Raw genomic sequence first — 18,170 nt, 5'->3', positions numbered from 1 at the left:
CATTCTCATGCTCGGCTTCACAGTGCACCCGTACCTCTATGCTGAAGGAAAGAGAGGGAATTGCTATTCGGAGTGGTTTGAGTGGAGCACAAATAAATTGCTTCCGGAGAGGGTCAGTGTGCTTTCCGTTGATGGGATGTTTTGAGGGTGGGAGACATGACGGCGCGAGGGACTGCTAATCGTTTCCTGCAGAGCGTCTTGCAGAATGGAGTGGGCAGATACATCTGCCAGCTGAAGAGACTGAGCATCGTCTTCAGTAAAGATGCCCCCACCAGCAGAGGGGTCAGGTTAGTACCACCCTCCTCCTCCTCCTCCTCTCTCAGGCACTGCACCTCAGCCCTGCCTGACCCATTAAAGGGGATGTGTCCTGGAGAACAAGCTCAGGAAAGTCCTCCTCGTGAGCATCTCTCCTTCTTCCTGAGCTGGAAAAGAACTTAAGAAATAGGAGTAGGAGTTGGCCATAGGGCCCCTCGAGCCTGCTCCGCCATTCAATCAGATCGTGGCTGATCTTTGACCTCAACTCCGCCCCTATCCCTTGATTTCCCCTAGAGTCCAAAAATCTATCAATCTGAGCATCCACAACCCTCTGGGGGAGAGAATTCCAAATATTCACGACCATCTAGGTGAAGAAATTCCTCCTCGTCTGAGTCTTGAATGGCCGACCCCTTATCCTGCGACCGTGCCCTCTAGTTCTGGACACTCCAGCCCAGGGGAAGCAGCCTCTCAGCATCTGCCCTGTCAAGCCCTCTCGGAACATGCACCGAAGAGCTGTTAAGATGATCAGGGGGCTGGAGAATGGAACTTGTCTCATTGGAAATAAGGCTATGGAGGGAGATTGAGGTATTTAAATTAAGACGGCTCAGATAAAGAGGATCAGTTAGGAGTTGTATTGGCAAGAGGGAAGGTGAGTTTTAAGGTGAGAAGAGGTAGATTCAGATCAGATTTAAGGATGCGTTACTGAGAGTGTGGTTGGTTACTGGATTAGATAACCTTGCTGTAGTTCAGATATTTTCAAACAAAATTGGACAAACACCTGAAGAGAAACACATCATCGAATACAACTGATGGAGGAGTTGGGTCTACAATCTGTTCTAGCTTTGAGGAATTCTATGTACTTGAGCTGGGAGTGTTTGACACTCACTTGGAAGCCAAGAGCAGAAAAGTTTGATTGCCCGCCACTGTCATCTCTCACTCTCGGAGGGACGTGAGTCTAGATGTCTCGGCATCTCTTTAAACATCACTGCCAGGTCTGATCCTTTTCTCACCCGATGCACACATATGCACTTTTCAGCAGGAGTCGTTGAATAGTGATCGGGATTGGGAACCCAGTCTTTTTTTTAAAAAATTCTTTCTCTTTTCACCCCCAACCCAACCCAACCCAAGGATGCTTAGGCCAATTATAGCAACCTTACCCCCTCCCAGCTGAGATCAGCTAGCTCAGCACCGACTGGGAATTGGGCCTGGGTATGAACCAGTATCCCACAGAGCAGTGCACTTACTGAACTGAACTGTCCAGAGAAATAACGGTTCCAGGCCTGTAAACCAGGGGTAACCAGCCCTGGCAACCTGGCCTAGGAAACTCAGTCCTATCTGTGCTCATATTCCTTATTTGCTGTTTTGTTCTGTTTATGTTTTGTGGGCCTAGAGGTTTGGAAAGGGCTGTTTTTCTCCATTGGGTAAATCCTAAATCACAACACCCAAGATCTGCTCGTATCAGCAAGTTGAGATATACGCAAATCAAAGATTTAAACCTTTATCTGTATCCCCGGGGCTCCGTCTTACGCTCCCATGAAAGCAAAAGGATCAGGCACTCCTGCTGTAAACATAAGAAATTTCAAACTCTGATTGTTTTTACTTGCACTATGCTCTTTCATGATTATCCGATTAAAGCAATCTGGATTATGCTGGAAAGCAGCTATATCTGAGTATAAAGCGCTAGCTCGGTCTTCTTTGGTTAGGCAGAAGTCTGTGCTGTAACTTGATGAGCTGCACTGAACCGTGCAATCACACGCCACAGATTTAGTTTTGGAGCAACCCCCTCACGCTAATCTTTGGTGCACAAATGGGATGTCAAGGCCTGAACTGACTCCAGAGTGAGACTCCCTTCCCTGGTAAGTCTCAATCTGCTTTGTTCCGGTGTCAGTGCAGTGACCATGCGGTCTGTACCGGCAATGCGGTGTAGTGTGGATGTAATGTGAGAGTATTTATTTTAAAATTCATTCTCGGGATGTGGGCGTCACAGGCAAGGCCGGCATTTATTGCCCCTGAGAAGGTGGTGGTGAGCCGCCGCCTTGCACCGCTGCAGTCCGTGAAGTGAAGGTTCTCCCACAGCGCTGTTAAGTAGGGAGTTCCGGGATTGTGACCCAGCGACGATGAAGTAACGGCTGATTATATGTCTTAAGTCGGGATGGTGTGTGACGTGGAAGGGAGCATGGAGGTGATGGTGTTCCCGTGCACCTGCTGCCCTTGTCCTTCTAGTTGGTGGAGGTCACGGGTTTGGGAGGTGCAGTTGAAGAAGCCTTGGCGAGTTGCTGGAGTGTATCCTGTGGATAGAACACACGGCAGCCACTGTGCGCCGGTGGTGGAGGGAATGGATGTTTAAGGTGGCGATCAAGCGGCAGCCCATCTACCACCTGATGGATGTATTAAATATCATTTAACTGGAATATGAAATATGTATGAGTCTGAAATATCTTTTTGCAATGTTCTTTGGTCTCCACAGAGAGTTCATTGAAGAAGGCGTGGTCGATTTTGCAAAGCAGAATCCTGGGATTGTGGTGTATGTCACGCCAAAAAGGTGCAACGTTCCGAAGCTGGTCGGGGAATACTGTGAGTACTGGGAGCACTGTTCCCGATCCCGTGTAACTTGGGACAGCAAGATTGTTTTCTGTCCAGGAAAAGATGCTAGAAAATCAGGGAAGAAAATCAGATCATGCCACCCTGCCCTGTCCAGCTCAGTTGCCTGCGATCCAGATTAATGTAGATTTTAGCCCTCCCTTCCTCTTGGCACAACTTTGGTTCCTGCATCTTTACTTGTTGTTTCACACCCTTATCTTTTATCTGCTTCCTATCAAAATTAGGGCTTTCCATAGAATCATACAGCACAGAAGGAGGGCATTCAGCCCATCGTGCTTGTGCTGGCTCTTTGAAAAAGCTATCCATTAGTCCCACTCCCTCTGTTCTTTCCCCATAGACCTGTAAATTTTGCCTTTTCACATATCCAATTCCCTTTTGAAAGTTACTATTGAATCATAGAATCATAGAAAGTTGTGGCACAGAAGGAGGCCATTCAGCCCATCATGTCTGTGCCGGCCGAAAAAGAGCTATCCAGCTTAATCCCACTTTCCAGCACTTGGTCCGTAGCCCTGCAGGTTACGGCACTTCGTGCACATCCAAGTAATTTTTAAATGAGTTGAGGGTTTCTGCCTCTACCACCCTTTCAGGCAGTGAGTTCCAGACCCCCACCATCCTCTGGGTGAAAAGATTTCTCCTCAGCTCCTGTCTAATCCTTCTACCAATTACTTTAAATCTATGCCCCCTGGTCACTGACCCCTCTGCTAAGGGAAATAGGTCCTTCCTATCCACTTTATCTAGGCCCCTCATAATTTTAAATCACCCCTCAGCCTCCTCTGTTTCAATGAAAACAACCTCAGCCTATCCAATCTTTCCTCCTAGCTAAAATTCTCCAGTCCTGGTGACATCCTCGTAAATCTCCTCTGTACCCTCTCCAGTGCAATCACATCCATCCTGCAATGTGGTGACCAGAACTGTACGCAGTACTCAAGCTGTGGCCTAACTAGTGTTTTATACAATTCTAGCATAACCTCCCTGCTCTTACATTCTTTGCCTCGGCTAATAAAGGAAAGTATTTGGTATGCCTTTTTAACCACCTTATCTATCTATCCTGCTACCTTCAGGGAACTGTAGACATGCACTCCAAGGTCCCTCTGTTCCTCTACACCTCAATATCTTCCCATTTATTGTGTATTCCCTTGCCTTGTTTGCCCTCCCCAAATGCATTACCTCACACTTCGCTGGATTGAATTCCATTTGCCACTTTTCTGCCCACCTGACCAGTCCATTGATATCTTCCTGCAGTCTACAGCTTTCCTCCTCACTATCAACCACATGGCCAATTTTTGTATCATCTGCAAACTTCTTAATTATGTCCCTTACATTTAAGCCTAAATCATTAATATATACCCTGTGGAACCCCACTGGAAACAGCCTTCCAGTCACAAAAACACCCGTCGACCATTACCCTTCGCTTCCTTCCACTGAGTCAATTTTGGATCCAACTTGCCACTTTCCCTTGGATCCCACGGGATTTTACTTTTTTGACCAGTCTGCCACGTGGAACCTTGTCAAAATCCATGTAGACTACATCAAATGCGCTACCCTCATCGACCCTCCTTGTTACCGCCTCAAAAAATTCAATCAACTTAGTCGGACACGACCTTCCCTTAACAAATCCATGCTGACTGTCCTTGATTAATCTCTGCCTTTCTAAATGATGATTTATACCGTACCTCAGAATTGTTTCCAATAACTTGCCCACCACCGAGGTACGGTTGACTGGCCTGTAATTACTATGTCTATCCTTTTTCTCCCTTTTTAAACAGTGGTACAACAATAGCAGTCCTCCAATCCTCCATCTGTAGCCACGGAGGATTGTAAAATGATGGTCAGAGCCTCCGCTATTTCCTCCCTTGCTTCTCTTGGCAGCCTGGGATACATTTCATCCAGGCCTGGCGATTTATCTACTTTCGAAGATGCTAAACCCCTCAATACTTCCCCTCTCACCATGTTTGTTCCATCCAGTATTTCACACTCCTCCTCCTTAACTACAATGTCTGCATTGTCCCCCTCTTTTGTAAAGACCCACGCAAAGTATTCATTAAGAGCCAGACCCACGTCTTCCGCCTCCACACATAGGTTACCTTTTTGGTCTCTTACAGGCCCTGCTCTTTCCTTAGTTACCCTCTTGCTCTTTATGTATTTATAAAACAATTTTGGGTTTTCCTTAATTTTACTTGCCAGTATTTTTTCATGCCCTCTCTTTGCTTTCCTGATTTCCTTTTTAATTTCACCCCTGCACTTTCTATACTCCTCTAGGCTTTCTGCAGTATTTAGCTCTCGGTGTCTGACATAAGCTTCCCTTTTTTGCCTTATCTTACCCTGTTACCATTGAATCCTCTTCCACCACACTTTCAGGCAGTGTATTCCAGATCATAACAACTCACTGCGTTAAAAAAAAACAATTGTCCTCATCTCCCCTCTGGTTCTTTTGGCAATTATCTTAAATCTGTTTCCAGTTTCTAATCCCAGTTTTTAATTAAATTGAAATAACTTCATTTAGGTTTCAAGGTTAGGAAGGCAATTGAGAAAGTCGGGATGTGGGGAACAGAGGACGAGAGTTGCCTCCCCAAGGCCCTATGCCCGTCCTCCGCTTGGCATGACTTGTATGTTGGCGATGGAGTGTTGACGCTAAAACCAGAAGAGGAAACGTGTGTTAATGTTGTTACAAGGGAGCACAGTTAGTAGCCGAGATCAAAGTTGATTTGTTAGCTTCAACTGGCCATATTCTCGGTTAATCGTATATAGTAAGAGTAGTTTCCTGTTTATATCAGGCAGTAAACAAACTTGCTTGCCACATATCCTAGTCTATCAAGACTGTAAAGGTGCCTCCTGGTGGAGATATCATGAAGAGCAAGATAAAGGAAAGTCTGAACTCTCTCTCTCTCTCTCTCTCTCACTTTCTTTCTCGTTCTCTCTCGCTGTCTCGCGTGCTCTCTCTTCGGGTTTCGCGCTCTCTCTCGCTGCCTCTCTCCCTCCCTCGCGCTGCCTCACTGTCTGGCTCGCTCGATCTCTCCTTCACACAGATTTTATTCCTCCTTCAATCAAAATCGGAATAGATAATGTTATTTTGGGCTTTCTCGGAGTCCGTTTTGTGGATTTGCATCCTGACTAGCAAAGAGCCAGCACTGACTCAATGGGCCGAATGGCAGCCTCCTGTGCTGCAATCGTCCATTGGTTCTTGACCGGATTACGCATCTTGGTGGCCATTTTGAAAGCCAGAAAATAATTTGCGTGAAATGTACAGCAATTGGTTTTGGTGTCCCCACTCTCTGAATGTGATTTTTTTTTTCCCCCCATTAAATGTTGAGCACCATTAGTAATTTTCAAGTTTTCCCTTGTAACAGTGTAGTGCAACCTATGGCCACAAGATGGTGCCCACACCTACAAATCGTTTAATGTTAAAACCTGAGACTGGTTACAGAGAATTAAACAGAAATTACAACATGGAAATAGGCCGTTCGGCCCAACCAGTCCATGCTGATATTTATCACCCACACATGCAGTAGTCCTAAACCATATGCTCGCCCTGTTTCTATGTTGCTTCCCTTTCCTTCAACCACCTTTCTGACCTACTCTTAAATGTTAAGATGGCCTCTGCTTCAATCACTAATTCCTGTGGTGCTTTCCACAGCTCACAACCCTCTCTTGAGAAAAGATTTCTCCTGATCTCTGTCCTAAATCACTTACATTTAATTTTATATCTATGTCCCCTCATTCAAACACTGGAAACTATTTCTGTCTACCATAGAAATAGGAGTAGGCCGTTCAGCCCCTCGAGCCTGCTCCGCCATTCGTTTAGATCATGGCTGATCTGTATCTTAGCTCCATTTATCCGCCTTTGCTCCATATCCCTTTGATACCCTTACCTAACAAAAAATTATTTATCTCGGTCTTGAAAGCTCCGATTGTCCCAGCGTCCACAGCCTTTTGGGAGAGCGAGTTCCAGATTTCCTGTTCCAACGCTTCATAATTTTAAACACCTCTATCAAATCACCCCGTAATCTCTTCTGTGCGAACGAAAGCAGTCCCAATTTTTTTTAAGTCTTTCTATTTATATTTCCTCGCACCAGGCAGTGCCTCCGTGAATCTGCGCTTGTACCCTTTCTATTGCCTCATCATCCTTCCTATAGTGTGGAGCCCACTACTGCAAACAGTATCCAAATGTGGCCTTACTAAGGTTTATATCGTAACTTTTATATTCTATACTCTTGCCATAAAACTCAATATTCCATTCGCCTTATCCACTTACTGATTTTAATGTCTGATGAATCGGAACCCCCGCAATTCCTTGTTCTTTCATGATGTGGAAGCTACATCATTAGATAAATTTAAAACAGAAATAGACAGTTTCCTAGAAGTAAAGGGAATTAGGGGTTATGGGGAGCGGGCAGGAAATTGGACATGAAGCTGAGTTCGGATCGGTCAATGCCCTGTTGGGTGGCGGAGAGGGCCCAGGGGCTGTGTGGCCGGGTCCTGCTCCGACTTCTTGTGTTCTTTAGATTTGTGGTTGGGATCAGATCAGCCATGATCTTATTGAATGGCGGAGCAGGCTCGAGGGGCCGATTGGCCTACTCCTGCTCCAATTTCTTATGTTCTTATGTTCTTATCACCCAACCTTCCCCTTACTCAAAGAATGATTATTAATTTTATTTTAAAATAAATCTACCACCTAACATTTACTGACATTGAATTCCACTTGCCACTCTGTTGCTCATTCCACCATGTTATCAGTATTCCCCTTGCAGCTTCCTAGACCCTCGGGAATACTTACTTTGCCTCCTATTTGAGTATCTTCTGCAAATTTGGACACTGCTCCCTCTAGCCCTATAGCCAAATCGTTGATGTACACAGTGAACAGAAGCGGTCCCAGAACAAAAGCCAGTGGGACATCAAGAACTACTACCAACCACTCTGAGTAACTGCCCTTAAAATCCTACTCTCTGTTTCCTCCCTTCTAACCGGTATTTACATCTAATTTGTTGCTCTTACCCCGATACCGTACTCTTTAATCTTCTCCATTAGTCTCCTGTATGGAATCTGGTCAAAGGCTTTCTGTAAAGTCCATGTAACCACATCCACTGCAATTCCCCCATATATCATATCCGATTTGCAAATTATGTTCACGCCATTATATTTTCAGCAAATTCTGGGCCAATATGTTTACAATGTTCAAGGAAATTCGTCTCCCTCATCACACTCCCTGTGTGTTTTAATTCAAGAATGTGATGTTGTTGCAGGCTATACGGATTGCTTTGTGACACAGTGTATTCCGGGAGCTGTGGTACACAGACTGCTTGTGACAGCGTATTCTGGGAGCTGTAGTACACTGGTTCCTTGTGACACCAGTGTATTCTGGGAGCTGTAGTACGCAGATTGCTTGTGACACTGTATTCTGGGAGCTGTAGTACACATTGCTTGTGACACTGTATTCTGGGAGCTGTAGTACGCAGATTGCTTGTGACACCGTATTCTGGGAGCTGTAGTACACATTGCTTGTGACACCAGTGTATTCTGGGAGCTGTAGTACGCAGATTGCTTGTGACACTGTATTCTGGGAGCTGTAGTACGCAGATTGCTTGTGACACTGTATTCTGGGAGCTGTAGTACGCAGATTGCTTGTGATGCAGTGTATTCTGGGAGCTGTAGTACACTGGTTCCTTGTGACACCAGTGTATTCTGGGAGCTGTAGTACACATTGCTTGTGGCACCAATGTATTCTGGGAGCTGTAGTACACATTGCTTGTGGCACCAATGTATTCTGGGAGCTGTAGTACGCAGATTGCTTGTGACACTGTATTCTGGGAGCTGTAGTACACATTGCTTGTGGCACCAATGTATTCTGGGAGCTGTAGTACGCAGATTGCTTGTGACACCGTATTCTGGGAGCTGTAGTACACATTGCTTGTGGCACCAATGTATTCTGGGAGCTGTAGTACACAGACTGCTTGTGACACCGTATTCTGGGAGCTGTAGTTCACATTCCTTGTGTCACTGGTGTATTCTGGTGGCTGTAGTACACAGATTGCTTGTGATGCAGTGTATTCTGGGAGCTGTAGTTAACAGACTGCTTGTGACAGTGTATTCTGGGAGCTGTAGTTCACAGATTCCTTGTGACAGTAGTGTGTCATGGGCGATGTAAGACATTTCAGCCAATCAGCTGTTAGTGTTACGCTTAATTGGAGTGTGACACCTCCAGTGTGACAGACACACTCGCTAAATTGCAAGACTTTTATATAGGGAGGTTTTCCCCACACTGCAACAATACTACAGAAGCGTTAAGAAATATTTGCATTTATATTGCACCAATATTTATCTCTCAACCATCATCTCTTAAAAACAGATTATCTGATTATTATCGCATTGCTGTTTATGGGATCTTGCTGTGTGCAACTTGGCTGCTGCTTTTCCTGCATCATAACAGTAACTACACTTCAGAAGTACTTCATTTAGTTGCAAAGTGCTTTAGCATTTTCATGAGGTCATGAAAGGTGCTATATAAATGCAAGTTCTTTCCATCTTGTTGAACGTCCCAAAGAGCCCATTGCTTTAGGACTTTGTTACTTAGCCAAGACACTTAGTTATTAAAGAGGGCTTCTTTCCAAGCTTGCGGATGTAACCGATTGATTTTCCCTCAATCGTTACGCCGCCATGCTCCTTTCCTGTGTAATAAGGAACGTGTTGCAGCCTCCAGACTGTTGACGGGGGGATAAAGAGTGAAACAAACCCCCACCGTGCTGTATTTTGGGGGGAGGAGATAGCCTGTCCATCCCGGCTGCGCACTCTCTGCAGTAATTCAGGGGTCTTCTCGCTTTTTCTTCTTCCTGGAGCAGATCACATGGGGTGGCAAGTGTGGACTGGAGTGCTGGAACCAGGGGCATCGTTTTTTTTAAAAGTTGGCTGCGACTGTAGCTTTTCTGAAAGCTTTGATATGGAAGGAGCACTTAGTCTGGAGCAGCCAATTATCAGGCGCTTTTTAAAAAGAGGTTGTGTTCCAAATTAGAACCTAGTCGTGTTGTGGCAGAAATTTTCATTCATTAAGTGCTCGTGGCCGACACATACCACAAGGAGATGACAGCTCAGGAGTGCCTTCGACTGATAATAGCAAAGATAACAAGCCAGGTACTCCTGACAATTGTGGTTATTTTAAGGTGCAGCCTCAATGGGCCAACAAAGCTTAAAAGAACTTTCTGGTACTCAAGTTTAACCCTCACCCTCCCAGCCACTTCAAGTACTTTTTCTTGATCCAGTAGTATTATAATGCCTCAAAACGATGTGTCTACCATCAGTTCCACCCTGATATTTATTTTGGTTCAGCCAACAGAAGCTGCGTTATTTCTCTGTCGAAATTTTGGGGGCTTTTTGTTTTAACCAGGCAGCTGCAGTCTGCTTATTTGGCCATACTGTACTGGTCCAGCCACGTGCACATCATAGAATCATACTGCACAGAAGGAGGCCATTCGGCCCATCGTGCCTGTGCGGGCTCTTTGAACGAGCAATCCAATTAATCCCACTCCCCCTGACCTTTACCCCATAGCCCTGCAGATTTTTCCCCTTCAAGTATTTATCCAGTTCCCTTTTGAAAGTTATTATTGAATCTGCTTCCACCTCCCTTTCAGGCAGTGCATTCCAGATCATCACAACTCGCTGCATTAAAAAAAAAATTCTCCTCATCTCTCCTCTAGTTCTTTTGTCAATTACCTTTAAATAACGGTGGAAGTTTTAATTTTGATCAGACTTTATATTTGAATATCCCGTGGGAAAACAGGGGACCCTTGACAATAACTCACAAACAGAGGCTGCCTTAGAGCACTGGGTGGAACATAGCAACAGGAGAAGGCCATTCAGCCCCTCAAGCCTGTTCCGCCATTCAATTAGATCGTGGGTGATCTGTATCTTAACTCCATCTACCTGCCTTGGTTCCGTTACCCTTAATACCCTTGCCTGACAAAAATATATCGATCTCAATTTTGAAATGTTCAACCCTAGCCTCAAAGGCTTTTTTTGGGGAAGAGAGTTCCCAATTTCCAATGCCCTTTGTGTGAAGAGGAGCTTCCTGATATCACCCTTGAACAGCCTAGCTCTAATTTTAAGGTTATGCCCCTTTATCCTGGACTCTCCCACCGGATGAAGTAGTTTCTATCTACCGTATCAAATCCTTTAATCATTTTAAACACTTCAATTAGATCATCCCTTAATTTTCTATACTCGAGGGAGTACAAGCCTGGTCTGTGCAACCTGTCCTCATAATTTAACCCTTTTAGACGTGATGCAAATTTCGATTGGCCTCCAACAAATGCATCCCTGGGAATAATCCACCCTCTAGCACTGAGCTGCCCCGTGGCTCCGGGAAATTGTACATTTGACAGCGTGAGCCTCGCACGTCAAATTCAGCTCCCAAGACCGGGGCGATTAACGGGATCTGCGTGTGCCAGACCCACACGGTGCTGACAAATGAAGCAGTGACCGAGGAGCAGCAGGGTGTAGGCAGTCATCTTCCAGCCCTACCCCAGCTTGATCCAGAAAGGGCTGCAGTGCTTTGGTGTCTCGTTGAAGCTGATGGAGGTGAGTGCAGCGACCTTGCAGCTCAAGCGAGATGATACTTAAAGAGGGACCTACAGGCAAAAGGGGGCCCTAACGTGATATCAACACCCAGAAGAGAGAATAGGCTTGCTATTGGTAGCTTACATTTCTCAATTTTTATTTACTCTTGTACTGTAAAATAAAAACTGCATTTCACACGATTCCTTGAATAAAGCACGCAAATAAATATTTGTGATATCGATACACAAATTCAGCACTCGCAAGTAAGTAGGACTATTGGCTTCACGCCCCTAATTCTGTCTGCTGGGGCTGCTTAATTGTCCATATTAGCACCTTGTCATCCAGCCAGTATTGGAATAAGTCACTGCATAATATTAGTCATTTTTTAAAAAAAAAACATTTGCCTGATTCAAGTGATGGGCTAAGATAGTCCGAATCTGTTCACTGTGACATTAACCATTTTCACGGTCTGTACAACCATCACTACTTGATTCCATCTTGCCCTTTTCAGCCTTACTGGGGTCCGACGCTAATGGGCCGTAGCGATCGACCTGGGTTTCCCAGGAATGGAAAAAAAAGGATTACTGGTAGGTTTGGTGATCTGTGTACGAACCCCCACCTGCTGGAAGTTCCGGATGTACCAACGGTCCTTAAATACTCACTGGCTCCCTCGTCCCCATGCTGCCCTGCATCCCCAATACACTCTCCTTTAAAAGTACCTGTCAAATAAATAAAAAGATACACCAGTGCTATCAAAATTTTGGTGCATGAGATGGGTTTACAGTAGAGTGAGGTCGTCATATTATAAGTAAGTTTCAATATATAAGATGGTTGTATATGGGATATCTCGTGTCAGCCGTTTCTCAGTCGCCTCTTGAGTCAGGAAGTCGTGGGTTCAAGTCCCGCTCCAGACTTGAGCACATAATCTAGGCTGACACCCCAGTGCAGTATTGATGGAGTGCTGCACTGTTGGAGGTGCCGTCTTTCAGATGAGACGTTAAACCGAGGCCCCGTCTGCCCTCTCAGCTGGAAGTAAAAGATCCCATGGCACTATTTTGAAGAACGGGAGTTCTCCCCGGTGGCCTGGCCAATATTTATCCATCAACCTACATCACTAAAAACAGATTATCTGGACTTTATCACATTGCTGTTTGTGGGAGCTTGCTGTGCACAAAAAGGCTGCCACGTTTCCTCCATTACAACAGTGACTACACTTCAAAATTACTTAATTGGCTTTAAACCGCTCTGCGACGTCCTGAGGTCGTGAAAGGCACTATAGAGATGCAAGTTCTTTTTTCTGAATGATGAAATACAACAGAACCTTCATTATTGCCCACAGTGGAGGGAACCCAACCTCCCCACCCCACCCCCCACCATCGTGAATAATGGAAATTGTTGGATAATTGAATCTCCGAGTTTTGATATTCTCTTGTAGCACAGCAGTAGCCTACGCTAAGTGAATGAGGACAAGTCCAATAAAAATGATATGAATTGAATTTAATTGTTCTTGGACTTTGAGGTTGTTTAATGTCAGACGGAGCGAGGTCGGTGTTATCGAGCTGTGCAACCAGGCACAGTCTCACAAGAGGCTTTTGTCTACAAAACCACTGGCAGATAATTAGATTGCAATAAGTTGCAGTGTAGTAAAGACTGGTTTGCCTCATTTATTATCACTTCTTTTGTAGGCTGATTGACGTGTGTGCATAATGTCAAGTTTTTTTTTAAATTCCACCACCTCTTCCTAGTGTGACAATTTGCAATTTATCAATCTTCCTAGCCACAGTTTGTGCACAGGTGTTTGAATACGTCACCTCTCCCAATGATGTGACTGCTAATACATGAAATGGATCGATTTATGAACTATGGACCATAATAAAGAAAGAACAAACTTGGATTTATACAGCACCTTTCACGACCTCAGGCCGTCCCAAAGCATTTTACAGCCAGTGAAGTACTTTTTGAGGTGTAGTCACTGTTGTAATGCAGGACTCGCGGCAGCCAGTTTGCGCACAGCAAGATCCCACAAACAGCAATATGATAATGACCATATCATTTGTGTTTTTTTTAAGTGATGTTGGTTAAGGGATAAATATTGGCCAGGACAGGCTAGAAGAGAACTTCTATGCTCTTCTTTGAAATAGTGTCATGGGATCTTTTAATCCACCTGAGAGAGTGGACGAGGTCTCAGTTTAACGTCTCATCCAAGATAATGCTGCAGCTTCCCTCTTTTCAGATCCAATAACACAAACTGCACCCAAGAGAGATTTGTATTCCATCAAATAATGTCATTATAGTTTTGCTTTATCTACTTACAATTGTGGCAGCTCTGTCTTTACCAGTGATTGCTGATGATGCTCATTATAATGTTGATTAAATGTTTGTTATGTGCCTTGTGTTTAAATCCCTCCATGGCTTGGTGCTATTCTGTTTCTAACCTCCTACAACCCCCATCCCAACCTCTCTTCCTCAGACTCCAGCTTCTTGTGCATCTCCCCTTCCTTATCCCCACCATTGGCTGCCTGGGTCTCATGCTCCAGAATTTGCTCCCTGAATAAACCCCTCTGCCTCTTGACCTCCCTTTTTTAATACCCTCCATTAAAACCCATCTCTTTGACCAAACTTGTGGTCATCGCTTCTAATCTTGGCTCGGCATCCGTTTATTCCCGCAGGTCTAGAATGTTGAAGGATTAAATGATGAGGACAGGTTGCATAGACTAGGCTTGTATTCCCTTTAGTATAGAAGATAAAGGGGTGATCTAATTGAGGAGTTTATGGTGATTAATGGATTTGATAGAAACTATTTCCTCTGGTGGGGGAGTCCAGAACAAGGTTACAACCTTAAAATTAGAGCTCGGCTGTTCAGGTGTGTTGTCAGGAAGAATTTCTTCACACAAAGGGTAGTGGAAATCTGGAACTCATCAGCTTTTTGGGGGAAGAGGCTGCGGGGGGTCAATAGAAAATTTCAAAACTGAAATTGATAGATTATTGTTAGGCAAGAGTGTTAAGGGATATGGAACCAAGGCGAGTAGATGGAGTTGAGATACAGATCACCCATGATCTAATTGAATGGCGGAACAGACTCGAGGGGCTGAATGGCCTACTCCTGTTTCTATGTTTTTCTACATTAAAGGCACTACATAAATGCAATTTGTTGTTGACGCATTCTGTCATCTCTCTTTTGAGTTGTAATCGCTTTTAGCTGTTGGGCTCCCCCTGTTGGCTCAGTTTGAAGATTTGCTGCCCAGCATAGTACAGACGCAGGGCAGTCGCAGGTTTGATCTCCAGTCTGTGCCGAGCTGGTGGAAAGGGCATTTTCAATTGGTCTCAGTGAAATGAAAATCAACCAGTGTTTTCCCCCTCCTAATTATTCTGCACTGACACCCTGCTGTGTACATACCACAGGTTAGCATCGGATAAAGGTTGGATCAGGCTGGGCGCTGTGATACCTGCACAGGTGAATGCCAGCCAGTACTCACCACCAAGGCTCACACCTATAACACAGCCATGTAGATGCCAGAGAGCGGCAAGTGGCCATGGATCTGTGTCCCAGCGTGAGTCAGTATCTTCAGGAGGGGAAAATATCGGGGGGACCAAAAAGTTGAGTTTTTTTTTATATATGAAGAAATAATCACTGATTCTTCAAGAAATGTCAGGAACTGACAGATTTGTGCAAATCTGCAGCTCCCGGCCACAGAATGTGCATCTCACAGCTCGCTGGCACCAAGAGGAGTTAAATGAACCGCAAGCGACCAAGTTCTACTGTTTTACACTTCAAAACTGACAGCTCCCCTTTTGATAAGTGACAAACAGCCCCAGCCAACTCCTGATGAAGCAGAATAGCAAACTTGACTCCTTTCCGAGAAGAAACTTTCAACAGAGCAAGATGAAATCAAAGTGAGGCCTGTTTACGTCGCCTTTGACCGGTCTTACAGGTTTGACGGACAATTCATCACAGCAGGTTCGTGAGCCTGTTCCAATCGGCATGTTACCGCAGCGCACATTTATTGATTGATGTTTGTGATTTGTCTGGCTTATGGAAAGCAAATTCTAACAAGTTTCTGTATTCCGACGTTGATGTCAGATGACATTTTAGTATCTGTATAGGTTTGTGTGCAAACTAACTGTTGTTGGTACGTTACAATACTTGTAAAGGTTATTAATTTCTGGGGAAAGATAAGTATGATTTATAGACATGCAGATCTCTCCAGAAGCAAACTGGCAACTGATCTGAGCAAATCTGTCAGTGGAAAAAGAGGAAAAATCACACACAAAGTTATTTTATATTGCTCCTTTTCAAGTTCTCCACCAGGCAGATGGGAATCAGATGGCAGCAGAGCCAATTTATCAGATTAAGTGCGTGGTGGGCTAGTGGGTAACAACTACAAAATCTTTATTCTCGCATCAACACCTACATATATATGACATTTTAGTGCAAGTAGGATTGTAGGGCTCTGCTTTGCTTTCTGATGTTATTAGCCGTATGCTTAGCGGGAATCAACCAGATCCAAGAATCCTATTTCACAACAGACGCACAAGACAGCCGTTACAGCTCGACACCAAAAAATGACAAATTGAGTCCCGTGAACCTAAACTTGGAAGGCATTAACGGGATTGGACAAAGTCAGCATGGGTTTATGAAAGGGAAATCATGCTTAACAAATCTATTGGAGTTTTTTGAGGATGTAACTAGTAGAATAGATAAGGGAGAACCAGTGGATGTGGTGTATTTGGATTTTCAGAAGGCTTTTGATAAGGTCCCACACAAGAGGTTAGTGTGCAAAATTAAAGTACATGGGATTGGGGGGAATATACTGGCATGGATTGAGAATTGGTTGACAGACAGGAAACAGAGAATAGGAATAAATGGGTCTTTTACTGGGTGGCAGGCAGTGACTAGTGGGGTACCGCAGGGATCAGTGCTTGGGTACCGCAGGGATCAGTGCTTGGGCCCCAGCTATTAACAATTTTCAATTATTTGGATGAGGGAACTAAATGTAACATTTCCATGTTTGCAAACGACACAAAGCTGGGGTGGAATGTGAGCTGTGAGGAGGATGCAAAGAGGCTCCAATGTGATTTAGACAAGTTGGGTGAGTGGGCAAGAACATGGCAGATGCAGTATAACGTGGATAAATGTGAGGTTATCCACTTTGGTTGTAAAAACAGAGAGACAGATTATCTGAATAGTGATAGATTGGGAAAAGGGGAGGTGCAACGAGACCTGGGTGTCCTTGTACACCAGTCGCTGAAAGCGAGCATTCAGGTGCAGCAAGCAGTTAGGAAGGCGAATGGTATGTTGGCCTTCATTGCAAGAGGATTTGAGTACAGGAGCAGGGATGTCTTACTGCAGTTGTACAGGGCCTTGGTGAGACCACATCTGGAGTATTGTGTGCAGTTTTGGTCTCCTTATCTGAGGAAGGATGTCCTTGCCATGGAGAGAGTGCAACGAAGGTTTACCAGACTGATTCCTGGGATGGCTGGACTGACATATGAGGAGAGATTGGGTCGACCAGGCCTATATTCACTAGAGTTTAGAAGAATGAGGGGTGATCTCATCGAAACATATAAAATTAGAACAGGACTAGACAGACTAGATGCAGGGAAGATGTTCCTGATGGTTGGGGAGTCCAGAACCAGGGGTCGCAGTCTCAGGATACGGGGTATGCCATTTAGAACCGAGATGAGGAGAAATTTCTTCACTCAGGGTGGTGAACCTGTGGAATTCTCTACCACAGAAGGCAGTGGAGGCCAAGTCATTAGATGTATTCAAGAAGGAGATAGATATATTTCTTAATGCTAAAGGGATCAAGGGATATGGGGGGGAAAAGCGGGAACAGGGTACCGAGTTAGACGATCAGCCATAATCATTTTGAATGGCGGAGCAGGCCCGAAGGGCCGAATAGCCTACTCTTGCTCCTATTTTCTATGTTTCTATGTAAATGGGAAGGTCTGTGACAGGGTGGAGGGCGAGAGTGATTAAATGTATTGAAATATATTGCTGGCTGCTTTTCCGAACTCACGTGGACTGGGATCAGAAGTTTGACACCCCCTCGATACGCTTTATCGATAACCCAGTGGCGCCTTCTGATTTTTAATCATTTTTTCCTGTCCCCATCTCGTTGCAGTGAATGGAGCAGTGAGAGAAGAGGCCGTAAACAGGAAGACCGCTGAGGAAGTTGCACAGCTCATTCAGAAAATGGCCAGCCAGTCGGGTCTGGGCGTAATCCGCATTCGCAAACCATTTCACACAGACAGCCCGAGCATACAAGGCCAGTGGAATCCGTTTGTCAACAAATCCAGCGCCCTGAACGTGCAAGACTTCAAGAAGGACGGAGAGAGGCCGGAGGGCCCCCTCTGAAGAGAAGTTATGGACTTAAGCCATGCCTGAGTGAATTGACTGTTGTTACGTGAACCTAATGTTCTCTATTTAAAATTAAATCAAACTCCCTGACATGTTGAGTGGTGGTGCTTCTAATAACATGGAAACCCCCATTGGTGCGGTAAGGGAGTATCTGAAGTTCGAACTTTGGGCGTGGAAATCTTAACAAAGATACAGAAGAAGTTAATGTCCTTGGGCTTCCCCAATGGCTTAGAGCTAAAGGTCACCGCCGCACAGGCCAGGAAGGTCCCGGGTTTCAAACCCTAATCTGCTGAGTTAGGAAGAGCCATGAGGGCAAAATAATTGGTTGCAGTGGTTCTCTGGTTAGGGAAAGGATAAGTTGATCTGATCGCAACCTAGCAAACCCTCTCTCTGGATGTGCACAGGTGAG

The 18,170-nt window shown here is 44.9% G+C and overlaps 1 protein-coding gene across 1 annotated transcript; it reads left to right on the top strand.

The window, feature by feature from the left end:
• The first annotated feature begins 37 nt into the window (after positions 1-37).
• On the top strand, positions 38-17,851 carry mrpl43 (mitochondrial ribosomal protein L43). The gene is made up of 3 exons (XM_068002089.1): positions 38-287; positions 2,723-2,829; positions 17,526-17,851. Exons 1-3 carry the CDS (start codon positions 157-159, stop codon positions 17,756-17,758), a joined length of 471 nt encoding a protein of 156 aa, XP_067858190.1. The 5' UTR covers positions 38-156; the 3' UTR covers positions 17,759-17,851.
• Positions 17,852-18,170: the final 319 nt, after the last annotated feature.

The sequence above is a fragment of the Heptranchias perlo genome, chromosome 21 (genome assembly GCF_035084215.1).
Source record: "Heptranchias perlo isolate sHepPer1 chromosome 21, sHepPer1.hap1, whole genome shotgun sequence".
NCBI classification, from domain to species: domain Eukaryota; kingdom Metazoa; phylum Chordata; class Chondrichthyes; order Hexanchiformes; family Hexanchidae; genus Heptranchias; species Heptranchias perlo.
This window is presented reverse-complemented; position numbering and strand designations above follow the sequence as displayed.